General features: G+C 37.9%; 1 protein-coding gene across 1 annotated transcript in view; it reads right to left on the bottom strand.

Annotated features, from left to right (window-relative positions):
* The window catches only part of LOC107568695 (adhesion G protein-coupled receptor B3-like), a 162,025-nt gene that overhangs the window by 48,211 nt on the left and 96,586 nt on the right, over positions 1-17,228 (bottom strand). The window contains exons 7-12 of the mRNA XM_016254673.1: positions 13,479-13,643; positions 12,594-12,695; positions 10,385-10,491; positions 7,691-7,885; positions 4,878-4,946; positions 479-587 (exon numbers count right to left, since the gene is read on the bottom strand). Of these exons, the coding sequence (XP_016110159.1) occupies positions 479-587; positions 4,878-4,946; positions 7,691-7,885; positions 10,385-10,491; positions 12,594-12,695; positions 13,479-13,643 (747 nt within the window). The remainder of the gene's footprint in view (positions 1-478; positions 588-4,877; positions 4,947-7,690; positions 7,886-10,384; positions 10,492-12,593; positions 12,696-13,478; positions 13,644-17,228) is intronic.

Raw genomic sequence — 17,228 nt, 5'->3', positions numbered from 1 at the left:
TATATATATATATACAGTATATATATAGGCCTATATACATACATACATACATACATACATGCATGCCGTGCATATACAGTATATGCATATCAGCAATGAGCATATTAGAATTTCTGAAAAATCAAGGGACATTGAAGGCTGAAATAATATGGCCCTACTTTATGAACAGAAAAAAAAAGCAATCAGGTAAGGGGCCAAAAGATTTTGTTTTTGAAACAGAAAATCAAAGCACGCTGCAATAGATATAACCAAACCCAAACACGGAGTCCTCTTTTCCGAGCTGAAATAAGATGAGGCTGTTTGCATTAGAATTTAGCACATTAAGTGGAAAGGGCTTGATTTTAATTAACATTATCGACTGGCAGTTGTTTAACCCCCTCCATGCACCATTTATCCTCAATTACTGACGACACACAGAACTGACGGGAAGAGTCAGGAAGACGAGTGGCTGGTGGGAGGGTTTCTGCGGCTCTCTTACCCAGGTTTCCTGTCATCAGGTAGGCATTGTGGAAGTCTTTCATTCCCAGCCCGACGATGTGGATGAACTCTTCAATGACCTGCATGAGCTCCACAGACCCTGGGTAAATCTGGGAAAAGACAATCATAGGGAACAAATGAGAGAAATGCTACTCTATTTGCGAATGAATATCAAACACAGATACAAATCTGATGGATTTTAGATGGATTTGAAATCCAATTTTATATTTAAACGAAATTAAATCCAAGTTTTTTTGTGTCAAATTTGAAGGTTTAAAATAATATAGCTAAAAGATGACTAAAATGAAAGAACCAATGATAAAAGACAACCAGAACCAACGACAGAATAAATGCTAGCCCAAAATTTTACAAACGAATAAATAAACAACAGAATAATAGATAGAACGATAGATAGAATGACAGACAGACAGACAGACAGACAGATAGATAGATAGATAGATAGATAGATAGATAGATAGATAGATAGATAGATAGATAGATAGATAGATAAACACAATTATAGAACGATTAATAGAACAATAGATAGAACAATATGATAGAATGATAGAATGTTAGAACATTAGAACAATAAAACGATAGATAGATAGAACGAGATAGACAGAACGATAGACAGATAGATAGATAGATAGATAGATAGATAGATAGATAGATAGATAGATAGATAGATAGATAGATAGATAGATAGATAGATAGATAGATAGACAGACAGACAGACAGCAGTCAGCCTAGTAAAAGCACTCCGACCGACTCTTTTGGAGGGAGAATATACAGACTTTTTAAAGGGCACTTCCTCTGTATCTCACAAGAGCCCTGCATACTGTCTGCTCAGTCCTTCACAAAGACAAACTCATGCAGCAGAGTGATTGTGCAGGGCTCAGAGCCTCTCTAGAGGACCAGCCATCAGTGTCAGAGCAAATGTGGTGGAGGAATTCAGGCCTGTGGCTCACCGCCTCCCGATTCCACAGCCTCGGCCTGTCAAAGTACCTGCTCTCTTTCAGTCAATAGCATCACGCTCTACTGATCCAATCCTTGACCTTCAGGTGTCTGAACTCGGCTATTTACATCTGCCATCACTCTGAAAGTCTGAAAGATCTTTAGAGGGAACAGAAGGGCTAGGAGAACTTTTATCAAGAGCAGGCCTTTTTATTCAGACTGGATATTTAAAAATAAAAATATTCAGTTAATCATTATTTAAAGTCAACTATTAAATGGCACTATTTTATTCATTAAGTGGAATCAAATGGTGAGAAGAGAGGGGTTGAAATATAAGAAGGATTCATGATGTCACACTTTTTTGTCACATACATTTTTATTTATTTTGAATAGTGTGCATCAATAAAAATGAGTAAGTTTTTTATCAGTAGTTAATGATAACTAACATGAACTAACAATGATCATTGATATTTTTTACCGCATTAACCTTTGTTAATAAAAATGTTAATGTTCAAGTTAGTATATATCTATATATTTTTATAAAATGTATTTTTATATAATTATTATAATGTAATATAACTTTAAAAAAATGTATTACTAAATGTCGATATTAACATTAAGATTAAGAAATGCTGTAGAAGTATTGTTCCCATTAACTAATGTAGTTAAATATGTTAACCTTACTGCAAGGTTGTGTGATCTTTGTCAGTGTTGTTAATAAACTAAAAGTATGAAAAATATTTGCATTAATAAAAATAAAGCTAAAGTGAAATAAACTATAAATATCATATGAAAAACTTTAAAAATTAGAAATGTTGCCTAGGCATCTAACTGAAATAAAATGTTTAAGGTGAAAATAATTTTAAAAAATGACAAAAACATAACTGAAAACATAAAAATAAAAGCTAATTAGAAATAAAAAACAAAACAAAAAACACTACAATACTATACAAATAATACTAAAATAACACTGCACTGTTTGCTATACTAGTTTAATCAAGACTTTCTCATGCCAAGTTGTCTTAACCCCTTTACCCAGCAGATTTACAGTATGGATTTACATGCCATATGACACTGTGCTTCCCATTTCTCTCATCTCATTAGCATCTGAACCCCCTCTCCTCGTGACAACAAACAAAGCACAGAAACACATTGCAGCCAATCTGCAAAAGACAAAAAATAAAAAAATAAATAATAACGCGGGTGCAGAGAAATAGCACTGAGTGACATTTCATAATTAGCACCATTAGTGAGGTGCAGAAACAGGGCGATGGAGTCACATATCTAATAATCCCCCTGGCAGGAGTCGGGCTCTGCATTCGCATGGGGGCCGATCTTGGGCCAAGCCAATAAGACAGGCTGCAGACGGGCAGAGAGATGCTGAGGGCCCATCCCCCCCTCGGTCAGACTGCTGGGGGACAGCAGAGAGCATCCCTCTCCATGGCAACAGCGCTGGGCTGCTGAAGTGTGCAGGGAAGACAGCAATGCGGGAAATGGCCGAGGCTGACGGCCATTAGATGAACCAGCACTGCTGCTGCACTGAGTGTCATGCAAATACAGTAAATTGTGCTGTCATATATATTCTTTACTGTCATATATTTTCTGCACTGGTGCACTCTTCTGCTATATAGATTTTAGCCATAAGTCACAAGTATATCCAACTAACAGGCATGAACATAGCGCATTTACACCAAAATACAAAGGCAACTTCCTTTGCTAACATCTTTGGTGATGGAATATTATATTATAAAAGCTATTCATATTATATATTTAACTAAATACATTTTGAAGGATTTTTGTATATATAAATTTTGTATTATACATATACGTGTGTGTTAAATGTATAGTTACAGCTTTTATAATAAAATCGAATCTAATAATATTTTAATTAATTTTTTATTAATATAATTTATCATTACTATTCCGCTATACAGAATAGGATCTTTTATACTATACTTCAAAAGGCAATTTCCTTGACTGGCAGAAAAGTACCAATAATGCAAAATAATGCAAAATGTTTTTTGGTTATGTTATTTTATATTATAGCTATTAATATCATATATTTAACTAACTTTTCACGTGTGTGTGTTTGTTTGTGTACAGTATGTATGTATAATATAATATTACATTTTCACACATATTTTATATGTATTTACTATTATTATTTTGTATCCTATAGATTAGGATATGAAAGTAACTTTATCTCACTATTATCTACAAGCAGACAGCAAACCATCAGTTATTGAAACTAATGAACCTCATGTTCTTCTTTATTTTAAGCTGTGAATTTGCGAGGCAAGTCAAAGCTTCTTCTCTTAAGCACTTCCTTTCAAATTCCCCCCCTCCTTTGCCTGAACAGCACAGACTGTCATGAATCTGAGGTGTGAACTCTAGACTGGCAATCAAAGCTCAGGCGAACTGACTCTAAAGAAGAAGACAAGACAGACAGACAAGATCAAATCCTGGGTGATCTTTAAACGTCAGGGCTTTCTAAGGTCAATCATTTGACAGAGCCGGTGACAAGTGTCTCAGATGTCCTTTAATGATTTGAAGAGCTTGAAGATTCAATCTGTGACAAAGCAGAGGAGGAACGTGAATGGAAAACGGGAGTCCGTCTGCTCCGGGGACCGTTCCAACCAGGCAAAACACCTTTGGCAAAACAAGCAACCGGCTACGTGACCTGATCTCCGAACACACTCCTGACTTAAAAACATATCGCTTTTCTTTAAAAGCCTTGTGACACTGCCCTACTGTAAACCCCATTAAAGCGCTAATTCGCTTGACACCCGGCAGCCCGCTCCGCTCAAGAATTCGTGTTTTACCAGAACTCGGGTGAAAACATTAGACGAAGGAGCTCCAAAGCAGCTTACATTTGACAGACAGTAACATTACCACAGTCTGCTTAAGATGCATTACCAGTTCAGGCTTAAAGGAAAGAAAGAAACATTTAATACACTCAATTTGGTTCAGAGCAATAATAATATAGTTGGAGATTTTGTTTGAGTTTCTAAAGAACATTCAGCTTGTTGAAGTCCAAATCCCTCAGGCTGCTTTTACACTGTCTCTCAGAGAGTGAGAGAAGACAATGCCGTCACTGCTGACGGAAAGCATAAGAGCTGGACATATGCTGCCAATGTTGCTGCCACCAAGTGGATGCAGTGGATATTGCAAATGTCCTTCCACCAATCAGCACAGCAGGGAGGTCGGTACTTGGCAGAGAAGGTTTGATTTGACACAGCCCTGCCTGTGGAGACAGGCACCTCTTTGACCTGACAATTACCTAAAGCATCTGCACCGGTGATGGCAATCGATTCGCTGAGGGCTCATCACACAATATACAGCCGCAGAGTGACACACAACACCAGATACTCTCTGCGATGTGACCATAATAAAGCAATCTCGACCCCGAAGCTTCAAAAACACTCGTTCACAATGTTCAGACTCACCTGTTGTGCGTCTTCCCACTTTTCTCTGTTCTCCTCTTCCAGGAGATTGCTGATGATCTGAAAAAAATTCTGTGGAGAAAATAAATTGTAGTTAGTAAAACGCTGCTGTCACAGGAACAGGCTGGTAACATTATTTTGGGATACAGTTGTGATCACATTTCAGTCAATATATAATTTTATAGTTTGAAAAGTATAAATTTCAACGTGAATTGCAACCCATTTTACACCCAAACTTCAGCAAATATGAGTAAAATAGGAAACTGAACTTAAAAAGTAGGTGTTATATACCAATTTAAAAAAAAAGGTAAGATGCTTTTTAAAAACAAGAATTTTACTTCCGAAATGCAGCATATTTATGAGTAAAACAGGATATTGAACCTGAAAAGTGAGAGTTACATAACAGAGTAAAACCAATAATAAAAAAAAAACATTATAATACATTATTGTCCTTAAAAATGACAATGCATTATAATGCATGATATAAACATGAATATGATTTTTAATCATGTATTTTAAAGAAATGTGCTTTTAAAAGAATATAAATTTAAAGGAATTAAAACTGTATGATAACTATGGCTTTAACTATACATGACAACATTAAAAACAGATTCTGAGATGTATTATTAGGCATTATGAATGACTAAATTCATTCAGAACAACCTCATAATACATTTTTGAAAATTCTGTGTGTACATGCACAGTACCCACAGGATAATATTCTGCTTGTCAAGGACTATATACTATAACGGAAGGATAATGTTTAATGAATTTGCATAATAAAACACTATTTGTGGCCTTGATATATTTTTATTATGAAGCATTAAAAAAGCAATAATGTACTTGAGGCTCTGCCATTGTGAGAATTTAGCCTTGACTGTATTCATAAAAATAGCACAGCTTCTTGTACCTACTGCTTAAGTAGATACAAGTATTAAATTGACTTTAAATTGAAATTTTACACAGCCCTTGAAAAGGCAAACTAGAAATGCTCATATCTGGAATGTTTGAGGGGAAAAAAATCTACTCAGTGTTCCCTGAAAAGGCAATAATGAAGAATCTCCTTTGCATTTCAGAAGTCTAAACAAACAGTGTCTCGGGGAATTACACCGAGGATCACAGCACTGATTTACAGGGAGATGATGGGATATGTCCAGCGGCCTCGGCTCTAAAACACACCTGGGATTTCCTGCTGCTTTCAATTCAGGGATTGGTTGATCTTTCCTAAGCACTCGAATGTGCACAGAATTAAAGGGGAAGAACAGAGAGTGTTGGTTGAGTTTGAAGGCGCTTGGGAGAGCTGTCTACTCCAAGACTGGAAAGAGAGCTGATGTTTGCTGCGGTGACTGGGCTGAATGAGATATCCAGCTGGACGTGTGCCTGTCTTTTTTTGTTTGCTGCTCTGCCTCTGTGCCACGGAAGGCAGGAGAGAGGCAGCGTCTTGGCTCCGGCACGCTTGTTTTTCTACTTGAATGCTTATGCTCCCTCTGGTGGTAATGCGTCCACTTAAACACAGCATTAATACGTTCCAAAACACACAACCCACCCCGGCACACATGCGTGGGGAGGAGGGGCCGCTCCGGTTCACATCAGGGCTTAGATAAAACCTCCTACACCAACCCGACACACAAACATACACAAAATCACATTACACTCCGTATTATGTAAAAATACCCAGATTCTCACAAACAGGTCATGAGAAATCGGTTTATTTGGGCATTGGGAAGGTTATGACAAGGCTTTGAGATAGAATGAGATAGACTTAGTGACTATCTCTTATCAGCAGCTGGCGCACGGTGTCACAATCCCATAAGCTCTCTGTGAGGGGCAAGAGCGCCGAGATATTTATCAGTCACGGTGCCAAGTAGTGACATTGCCATTTTGAAGGTGCTGTAAGTGATTGGAGATGTTTTACTAACTTCCGCCATTTTGCTAACTTCAACCAAATACCTACAATATCTTGAGAAACCTGTCAGTATTCCCATTCATCTCGACGGCAGTTCCTTGACTAGAACATCACCCTCCAGAAACATGTGACTGGCATGCTGCTATCTCTGCTCATAGGCATTCTGTTCTGGAGATATGCATTTTAGAGCCAATCACATTGCCATGTGACTATCCTGAGTTGTAATGTCAGAGAAAGCAAAGTGGGAAAAATATAGTTGCACTTATTTTTAACCCATTTTAATGCATTTAATAACCCTTTAAAACATCTATATCATATAATTAAATATTTCCAATTTATTTTACCTTTCAAACCTTTTGGGTGAGTATAATTTTTTTAAATGTTTTTTGGAGGAAAAAAAAGTCACCAAGTCTGCATTTATTTGATCAAGAATGCAATAAAAACAGTAAAATTGTAAATTATTAAAATAAATGTATTTATTTCTGTGCCGGCAAAGCAATTTTTAGCAGCCATTAATCCAGTCTTTAGTGTCACATGATCCTTCAGAAATCATTATAATATTCTGCTCAAGAAGCATTTCTTAATATTAGCACAGCTGAAAACAATTGTGTTGGAAGCCATAATATATTCTTTGATTAATATAAAGTTCAAAATAACATAACTTATTTGAAATATCATCTTTTGTACCATTATAAATGTCTTAATTGTCACTTTAGATTGATTTAATGCATTCTTGGTGGATAAAAGCATTAATTTATAAAAAAATAAAAAATAAAAAATTCTCTTTGACCCCAAACCCCTGACCCATAGTGTAAGACAAATTAATTTACCACAATGCCTAAATGAAATGAGCTATAAGATGTATATAAGCACGGAGGTTAACAAGAAACCAGATTATTTTCTCTCTTACCTGAACGTCATCAGAAGAGGGTTCATAACTGGCCCTTTTGAAGGTGTCTGTGACGTTTCGAAGAATCTCCACTGAAGAGAGAAGGTCACCTGCATAGAAATTGCGTCTTTGGGTGAGGTCCAGGAGGACCTTCGTAACCTGGGACATGCCATCTCCTGCCAGATTCCTCTGACCTTTAGCAAGGTGCCCCTGGACCTAAAGAAAGACACAGGGAAAGAGACTGGGTTCTGTGTCCTTCAAAGACTGTAACACTAACATAACACTATCGAACTATCGTTAGAATTAAAGGTGAAGTGTGTAATTCCTCAAGCAACATTAAACAAACTGTTTATAGAATGATGTTTCTCAAACACTGTCCTGTCTGATATAGGCTGGATGAGTAGATAGTCCCACCCCAAAATAATGCCGTTGGTTGATGCAGTATTGCTATGTTGGACTGATCAAGATGCTCTAACAGAACAATTTTGTTCTGAACAAGTTTTGATACTTTGATATAGGAAATTAAAACATGTTAAGACTTAAAATATAATGCAGTCTTTACATTTTCAGAAGAAAATATGAGTGGTTTGCCTACCCTGTTGAAAAAACAGCATATGCTGGTTAGGTATGTTTTGAAGCATGATAGGTATGTTTTGGCAGCTGGTTTGAGCTGGTCCTTAGTTGGTCATGAGCTGCTTTAAGCTGGTCATGTGCTGGTCCTAAGCTGGTCATGTGCATGTCCTAAGCAACTTGCTCCTGCTCAGGACCAGCTCATAACCAGCTTATAACCAGCTCAGGACCAACTTAAACCAGCTCATGACCAACTAAGGACCAGCTTAAACCAGCTCAAACCAGCTGCCATACTTTAAAACATACCTAACCAGCATATGGTGTTTTTTTCAGCAGGCTACGCAAAATTTTAAGGTGTTCTCAGTGGTTTTACTGTAGCTTGTTGCTATGCAGTTGATGAGTTGTTTTAAAGGGGTGGGGTAACACTTTACAATAAGGTTCATTAGTTAACTACATTAGTTAACATGAACTAATAATGAACTGCACTTATACAGCGTTTATTAATCTTTGTTAACGTTAATTTCAACATTTACAAACACATTATTAAAATCTTGTTAACATTAGTTAATGCACTGTGAACTAACATGAACTAACAATGAACATCTGTATTTTTATTAACTAACGTTAGTGAAGATTAGTAAATACAGTAACAAATGTATTGCTCATGGTTAGTTCATGTTAGTTTATACATTAACTAATGTTTAACTAATGAACCTTATTGTAAAGTGTTACCAACGGTTTAGCCTCTGGCTACAGTTGCCAAGCTGTTCTAAACGGTTTTAAGCTTGTTGTGTTCTAGGTGGTTTTAGGCCATTTCTATGCAGTTGGCATGGTGTTCTAGATGGTTTTAACCTGTTGATAAGAGGTTGCTATAGGTGCCTGCTTACTCAGTCAAAAAAGTAAAAAAGGGTTAAATATTTTAAATGGTACTATTTCATTACAATTAGAACAGAAAATGATTGGTTTACTGTATTTTTGATCAAATAAATGCAGCCTTGTTGAGCATAAGAGTTTTTGAATGTTTTTTTAAAACACATAAAAAATCGTACCAACCACAAATGTTTGAACAGTAGTGTACAACTCAGTGGTTCCCAACCCTGGTCCTGGAGGCACCCCAACACTGCATATTTAGCATGTCTCCTTGATCAAACACACCTGATTCAGGTCATCAGCTCATTAGTAGTAAACACCTGAAATTGGTGTTTCAGAGAAAGGAGACATGCAAAATGCGCAGTGTTGGGGTGCCTCTAGGACCAGGGTTGGGAACCACTGGTATAACTAACTCAATTTTAAGCTGGGATAGGAGCATCAAAAAAATGACACACTTCACCTTTAAGCAACAGACCAATGAACAAACATGCATAAGTCACGCAGACATGATTTCATACACACTGACTCAAAGAAAGAGGCTAAAGTGTGCAGACAGAAGCATGTGTGTGTGTTAGGGGGGGTCAGGTTTTGCCTGGACTGAGAAGACCAAAAGCCCCACCAGGATAGTAAAACCTGACCAGCCAGCAGATCTCACAAGGGAAATGACTTAATAAAAATAATAAATAATGCCTTAATTAATTTTTTAACAGGCAAAAGGGTGTAAGAGCTAGGGGATAGAAAATATCATTACCTCAGTATAAAGCCGATACAAGTCAAAGGAAAGTCCCTTACCATGCTTTTCTCTCTCTCTGTGTGTGTATGTGTGTGTGTGTGTGTGTGTGTGTGTGTGTGTGAGAGAGAGAGAGAGAGAGAGAGAGAGATGTACCCAAAAGCTTGGAAATAACACAAAGTATTGCATTTGAGAAAGACTGAGATAAGAGGAAGCTGAAAACAAAAAGAGTGAAAATCATTCATTCGTGTCGAGCAGGTGCGCTCCCAGAAAAAGCTCCGGTGGAGCTGGAACAACAATCTCCAAGATTTTACAGGAAATTAGAGCGAGTCCTCCATTAACTCAGGGTCTCAAAAACTGCAATACTAGCGGTTTAATTTGCCTTTCCGATGATAGCCGTTTATCTTGCAGACCTGCGTGGTGGTCTGGGGTGCCGGGTGGGGAGGTACGGGTGGAAATATTTTGGGTGATCGTGACGACTGCAGGGGTAATTTATGGCACGACACAAACAGAAGCAGAGCGCAGGAAGCTGACTTTGCACCTACTGATTGCTGCAAGTATCTGTATTCATTTGCAATGCATCGAGCGTAGCTGGGCTGCTCCCAATAGGCCACCCCGCGGTGATCCAGTGAGCAGCGTCGACTAGTGGTGCCTGCAAAGAAGGAGGAGGTAGTAGAGAGAGATACAGAGACAGAGAAGGGGTTTATACTTGTTCTTGTAAGTCTTTTTTCCTTTTTCATTCTATCTGCCAGCCCACACATCTTTCAGCGAGAGGATAAAAGCAGCAGCCTTCATCATCATCTAGATGCGGCAGTTGCCAGATCACATGCGCCTCACATGTGCCACTGCAGTATATGCGTGCAAACAAACCAAACTGTAATTACGTGCTTTAAAGAACTGGTCGTAATTCCCACTCACAGAATTATGATGTTAACTGATGCCAGCTGTCATGCACCAATTTGACTTTTTTGTTTTTGACGACTGCGAACCGAACCCTGCAACCTGAGATATCAACAAGACTGCCGCCCACACTTGGGAGCGAATAAACACATGCACAAAATTCCTCGCCTCCGATCCGTCAGAGCATGTCCTACATGTATCGTCTCGCATTAAGACACGTCCTTGCCTTTGGAACAACCTCACCACACCCACCCGCACCCCTCTACCACACACGTCTTATCTGCTTTCGTTCCAACGCGGTTCCACCGCCTGCTACCCAGCCAGCAGCAAAAACGTCGGCCCACCTGAGACGCAGCTGCAGCCAGCCGCCTGCCCTCAAGCTGAGGCATCCAAGCAGGGACATCCAGCCCACAGATCACGGAAAACTCCCACAGAGCCGGATCAAAGCGGACGTTCTCAGAACTCACCATTAAAACGCATGCCGCCACTGAGGGGCCTAACCAGATTTAATCTCACACAAACACACAAAGATCACACGAACATCGTCCAATCGTGTTTGCGCACAAAATAGGACAACGCAAAAGTGAAAAGTTCTCATCCTGCATGTTTTATAGCCAATCATTCTTAATTAATCATTCCCTAAAAGCTTCAGCTACTTCCAACTGTTTGATTTTTGTTGCTTTCATTCGTTTTTGTTGGAGTTTAATTTAATTCCAGCCTCATAATGAATGAAGATTTTCCAGCATTTCATGGTGTCAGATCCCACTCCAGTGCTTTTGCACGACCTGAAATTTCAACGTGGGTTATGTGGAAAACAAACAATGTAAATCTAACTAATTCCACCCACGGGTTGACACACTGTCTCTTTTATGTATAAATGATATAATTAAATGTTCTCAACCCAAAATTAAAAAAAAATACAAAAGTACACACGGGCCTATGGCGGCAGTCCACCCACATATTGAAATATATCCACAAAAGACATTAATCCATCTATACACGCATTTGCAGTCAGCCTCTGCTCGCCTAGTTCTAGTTATGCTGGACTGTTCGCTGTTATCTCTGAGTCTGTGCCGCCTGCATTTTTTCATTTTTCCTCCAGCACCTGCTCTTTCAAGGACACTGTAGTGACATTGCAGAGCATCTTCACAACAGGAGATAGCAGGAGGTTACAGAAATTCAGTACAGCACCTTCTGCCATTTTCAGACCACAATCGGTAAGACTCACACCTCGAACCGATCCGAGGAGAGAGAGAGAGAGAGAAAGAGAGAGAGAGAAAGAGAGAGAAAGGGGACACCTCTATATTATATCTCAAAGATGGGGAAACGGTTTCTCTTTTTTTATATATTCTCCCTTTACGCTGCAGAAAGCGGCCTCGCAAAGATGTTGACAAAACGCTGGAGGGTTCAATGGTATGCAAATGACAAAAATCTCTAGGTACACACGGCATACGCCATTTAAAGGCAGTCGCAGCAGTGCTGAACATACTAGTGAGAAACATTTGTCATCATAGCCATCTGAATTTATGAATAATTTCAACATCATTGCATTGCAAAAGAAAAGCTGCACAAAAAACATAAGCTGTGCTCTTTTTCTTTTTTTTGAAAGCATCTATGATGCCATTCTATTCTTCCTTTGTGTCTTTGTGTTTGGCTGAGTGCTCTTCAACCACTGACTGTCGTGGCTTTTCTTACCCGTGGCGTTGGGAGGACACCTGTTGAAGGCCAGTTCCCCAGAGGGAGTTCTTCTCCACAGCATGGACACAGCATAATCCTCCGGGCATATTTCATAAGGAGCTATGGTTGTGTTTGGCTGAGTGCTCTTCAACCACTGACTGTCGTGGCTTTTCTTACCCGTGGCGTTGGGAGGACACCTGTTGAAGGCCAGTTCCCCAGAGGGAGTTCTTCTCCACAGCATGGACACAGCATAATCCTCCGGGCATATTTCATAAGGAGCTATGGTTCAGGAATAAAATGTAGACACACTTTTAAAAGAAATTTAAAAAAAAAAAATTGTTTGCATTATTATTTAAAGAACATTAGAAAGATTACAAGTAATTGATGGTGGAGAATGGGGGAAATGGATCAGAATATAATGCAAGCCAATTTTAATTTGACATTGCCCACATATAAATGCCACAGAATTTGTGGTCATATAAATGCTGCAATATAATATAAGGAAGTAAAACTGTATTTCTAATGCACTTATATTATATTATATTATATTATATTATATTATATTATATTATATATGTTCTCTTTATGACTGGAAATCATAAATCACTGGCCAGTCATACTTAAAAATGTTTGTAAAGACATTCCTGTTCCATCAATTTAATTGCAAAACTAATTTCAAGCATTTGAGATTAGGGAAATGATTAATTCTGTCAACAATACCAGTTTCTATAACTGTCCTTGTAACATACCTAAGTGTGTATGAAAATGAATATAAAGCACTGTTTCCATGGAGACTGTTTCTAATAGATGAGAATTGCATGACATCATTTATGTGAAATTAAAAATCCATTACTGGTAAAAATTGTGTTGACCATTCCTCGCTGGAAAATACAATTATGGTATATGTTCATTACTTCTCAAACGAATAATAATCCAGTGCAAAAAAACAGATATGGATTTCTGAATGGAAAAGATAATTATTCCGTCATCCGTCTCTCATTCACCCCTCTATGCCCATTCTGACATAATTGACTCTTGGGGCTCAATTATTCGCAGGGTTACCTGGGCAACGCTGCTCGCTGCATCTGCGGACCTCCTCCCCGCTGCCTTCGCATGGCTGCCCCGTGACCGCCAACCCCTGGCAAACACGTACCCTCCGCTGCCAACCACCGTCACAGGACTTAGAACACCCACTCCACGGAGCCCAAGCGTTCCACTGTCCGTTTGCTGAAAGACAGATGCAGGGGTCGAACAAAATAATGTGAAAACATAGAAAATGGGGAATGTTTATTCATTTAGTCAGGTATTAAGATGGCCAGGGTAGATGTTGGTTAAAGTTCATCTTGATGCTCTAACTGCACAGATTTTATGATCATGACACTATAATTTTCGCATTTTAGCATTGGTGTCTGTGATTAAACTTTTAGCGATTGTAGCTCTTTCATGGATGCTGACTTTGTAAAGTTGGTCAGTTTTTGTGGAAACAGGTTCTTCTTTTTTGCTGTGACTTTGCATCAGTAGTTCAATGTTGATGGTCCCTATCTTTCACCTTCGTCCAGTATTTCGCCTATTGGTTTTTGCCCAATATTCTTCTTTGCTGATGAAATCTTGACATGCTTTTTGTACACAGTCAAAAATGTAAAGACTGCTGCTCTTAAAACCCCAAATAATTGGGCTGTTAAGGTTACAGATGCACCTGCTAAACAGGCTCCCATGATTTGCCCTTTACTATCAAGTCACCTATTTCATCCACGACTTGTACTAAACACAGGTAAATACAACTTAAAAGGATACTTTATCCAAAAATGGCTGTCATTAATTCAGTCATCAATTCTGTCATTAATTACTCACCCTTGTGTCATTCCAAACCCATAAGACCTTCGTTCATCTTCGGAACAAAAATTAAGATATGTTTAATGAAATCCGTCAGCTTTCTGACCCTGCATAGACAGCAATGCAACTGACACGTTCAAGGCTAGTAAGCACATCATTAAAACAGTCCACTTGACATCAGTGGTTTAACCGCAATGTTATAAAGCTACGAGAATACTTTTTGTGCGCAAAGAAAATAAGAAGATAAGAAATTGCTGAATAAAGTTGTTATTTTAGTTTTCTTTGCACACAAAAAGTGTAGTGTCTCGTAGCTTCATAGCATTACAGTTGAACCACTGATGTCACAATGACTATTCTAATAATGTTCTTACTACCTTTCTGGGCCTTGAAAGTGGTAGTTGTATTGCTATCTACGCAGAGACATAAAGCTCTCAGATTTCATCTAAAACATCACAATTTGTCTTACAGGTTTTTAAACGACATGAGGGTGAGTAATTAATGACAGGATTTGATTTTTTGGGTGAACTATCCCTTTAAACTACACTGAGATACAATATAAAGAATAGAGACTCAAAGAATAGTCACAATATTAGTTTTTTCATTGCAGTCTACAATAAATAATAGGTGTTTGTATTTTTGTCCAACCCCTATATGTAGATGATCTGCACCTTCTTATTCTGTTCATTGTCTCTTAAGTTCCATCTTTCAAGCTCGATAATGACATTGCACCTTTATGTGGATGTGCACTCTTAAAAGTTATTCGAGCCATCTTCTGTGAAAGCTAAAGAATTACGACAAGTACAGTGTGGAACATTATAAAACACACTCGTTTGCTAAGGAGGGTTTGGCGCATTAAAAACCATCCAGTTTCTTGTCATGTTGACATGCTCTAGAGGCCAGAGATGCAATAAAACCAGACTTTTGGCAGAATTCGCTCTTGATTTAATTAATAAAATCATTACCACGATACTTGCAATGATCGGATATTTGTCTCTGCTTTATGAGCGTGAGGGCGCCCTACAACTGGGATAATAATTTTCTTCACTTTGCCAGTCCTGAAACACATTTTATGGTAAAGTTTTAAAAGGCTTCGAGATGTTTTACGGGCATCTAATGAACGGAGTAAAATATTGTTTCTTGGCATTGGAAAGGGAGAAATGAAAAAAGACAGATGTTGCCCTCAGCTGTGCTATAAATCATGTGTGTGAGAGAGGACATGTTCACCTGTAAACTAGCATTCACCTGTGCTGAATGTACACTAGTGTTCAAGGACACATTTACATTGACATTTAGACTATATGGAGGCTGCAGGAATGTTACTTTGCAATCAATAAATACGGTCAAATCATATAAAAGCACTGGGGGATACAGTATTTGACCTCTACGCAGCTTCATAAAAAAGCCTTTAATCAAGCCACCTCAATAAATGTGTCAAATAGTCTAGTTAAAAAAAGCCTTAATATCTGAACTTGTACAAGCATTCAAGCAAATAAATATTCTACCATTCAAAGGCAAACATTTCTCACCCTTAGTCTACAGTATCAATTATCACATATGTAAAGCTTCTCATAACTGACCTTCAGATATACAGTAAATAGATTTGCATTTGCAAGTGCTTGCAATACGGAAATCCATTTCCACCTTATATTATTTATAATCAAAGGTAAATTTGACCATTTCGCATCATTTTGAATTTATTTCTTGTAGTTTTGACATTTTATCTCACATTTTCACCTCATATATCACAACTGCAACTCCATAGTTATGTATGTAGAAGGAACATTCAGCAATTAAATATAGGTCAACATCACTGTCAGTTCAATTTTGAATGCTGAACATTTTATGTCAACAAATATACATCAATTGAAATGTATAGAAATTTCGACCCTTTTTGATAGTTTTGAAATGTCACATTGTGTGACTCAAATTACATATTTTTTATTAAAATTACTAATATTTGTGTTAAAAAATTACAAATATAATTTTAATTCTTGTAGTTTTTTCTTGTAGTGTACTTTTTATCTCACATTTTCACCTCATATATCAGAACTTCATGGTTAAACATTTGCATGGAAAGTCAGTTCCGAAAAAAAAATTTGCAAGAAAAATACATGCAATGCAGCATTTAAATATTACGATACCGACATCACAGTCAGTTACATTTTGAATGTTGAATATTTTATCAATGTAAGTGAACTGAAATATATAGAAATAACATTTCAGACATTTCAGATGTGAACTCTGGAAAATAAATATTAAAGTAACATTAAATTCCATACAAACAAAACATCTTCCCATTTAGCTTTGATGCTACAATAGGGTGACCATACGTGCCATTTTCCCAGGACGCGTCCTGGCCAGGATTTCTCTGATCGGTGTATGACATCAAAATACCATACAGACGATTACTTATGCTTTCAAAATGCTCTCGAGGTATTTTGATGTCATACACCGATCAGTCTGCACACGCAAACAAAGCCAAAACCTAGATATGTTAGGCAATATAGAAATCCTGGCCAGGGAAAATGGCACGTATGGTCACCCTATGCTACAAGATATCGCGTCTCACCCTGTAAGCAGCTTCAAACTCACTGAGGCTCTCTGTTATCATGAACTATGTAGAGCAAGATTCTTACAGCTTACAAGCATCATGCTGAGGGGCCCCAGTATGTTTTAAAGAACTACCTGCCAGGCATACAGAGTATGCGCTCTCAAGCAAGACCCACCGCTATGGTCTATCAACACAGACTTAAGCTAATGCTCAACATAAAGCATTTTCCATATCTGATGTTATTTTATAAGATATTACACTTTTTAGAAAGTACAGACATATTTTTAGCAAAAACCCAAATTTGAAAATGTAGTCTTTCTCTTCTGGGAAAATTTAATAAAAATCATGATGACTCATACTGTTTTTTGTGTTTTATTTGTGTGGGGGGGGGGGGGGTGCATCATAGCTACAATGCCTACAACCTTCTT

This window comes from Sinocyclocheilus grahami, unplaced genomic scaffold (genome assembly GCF_001515645.1).
Source record: "Sinocyclocheilus grahami isolate Dianchi unplaced genomic scaffold, SAMN03320097.WGS_v1.1 scaffold1274.1, whole genome shotgun sequence".
NCBI lineage: Eukaryota > Metazoa > Chordata > Actinopteri > Cypriniformes > Cyprinidae > Sinocyclocheilus > Sinocyclocheilus grahami.
Note: the sequence above shows the minus strand (reverse complement) of the source record. Positions and strands in the feature narration are given on the sequence as shown.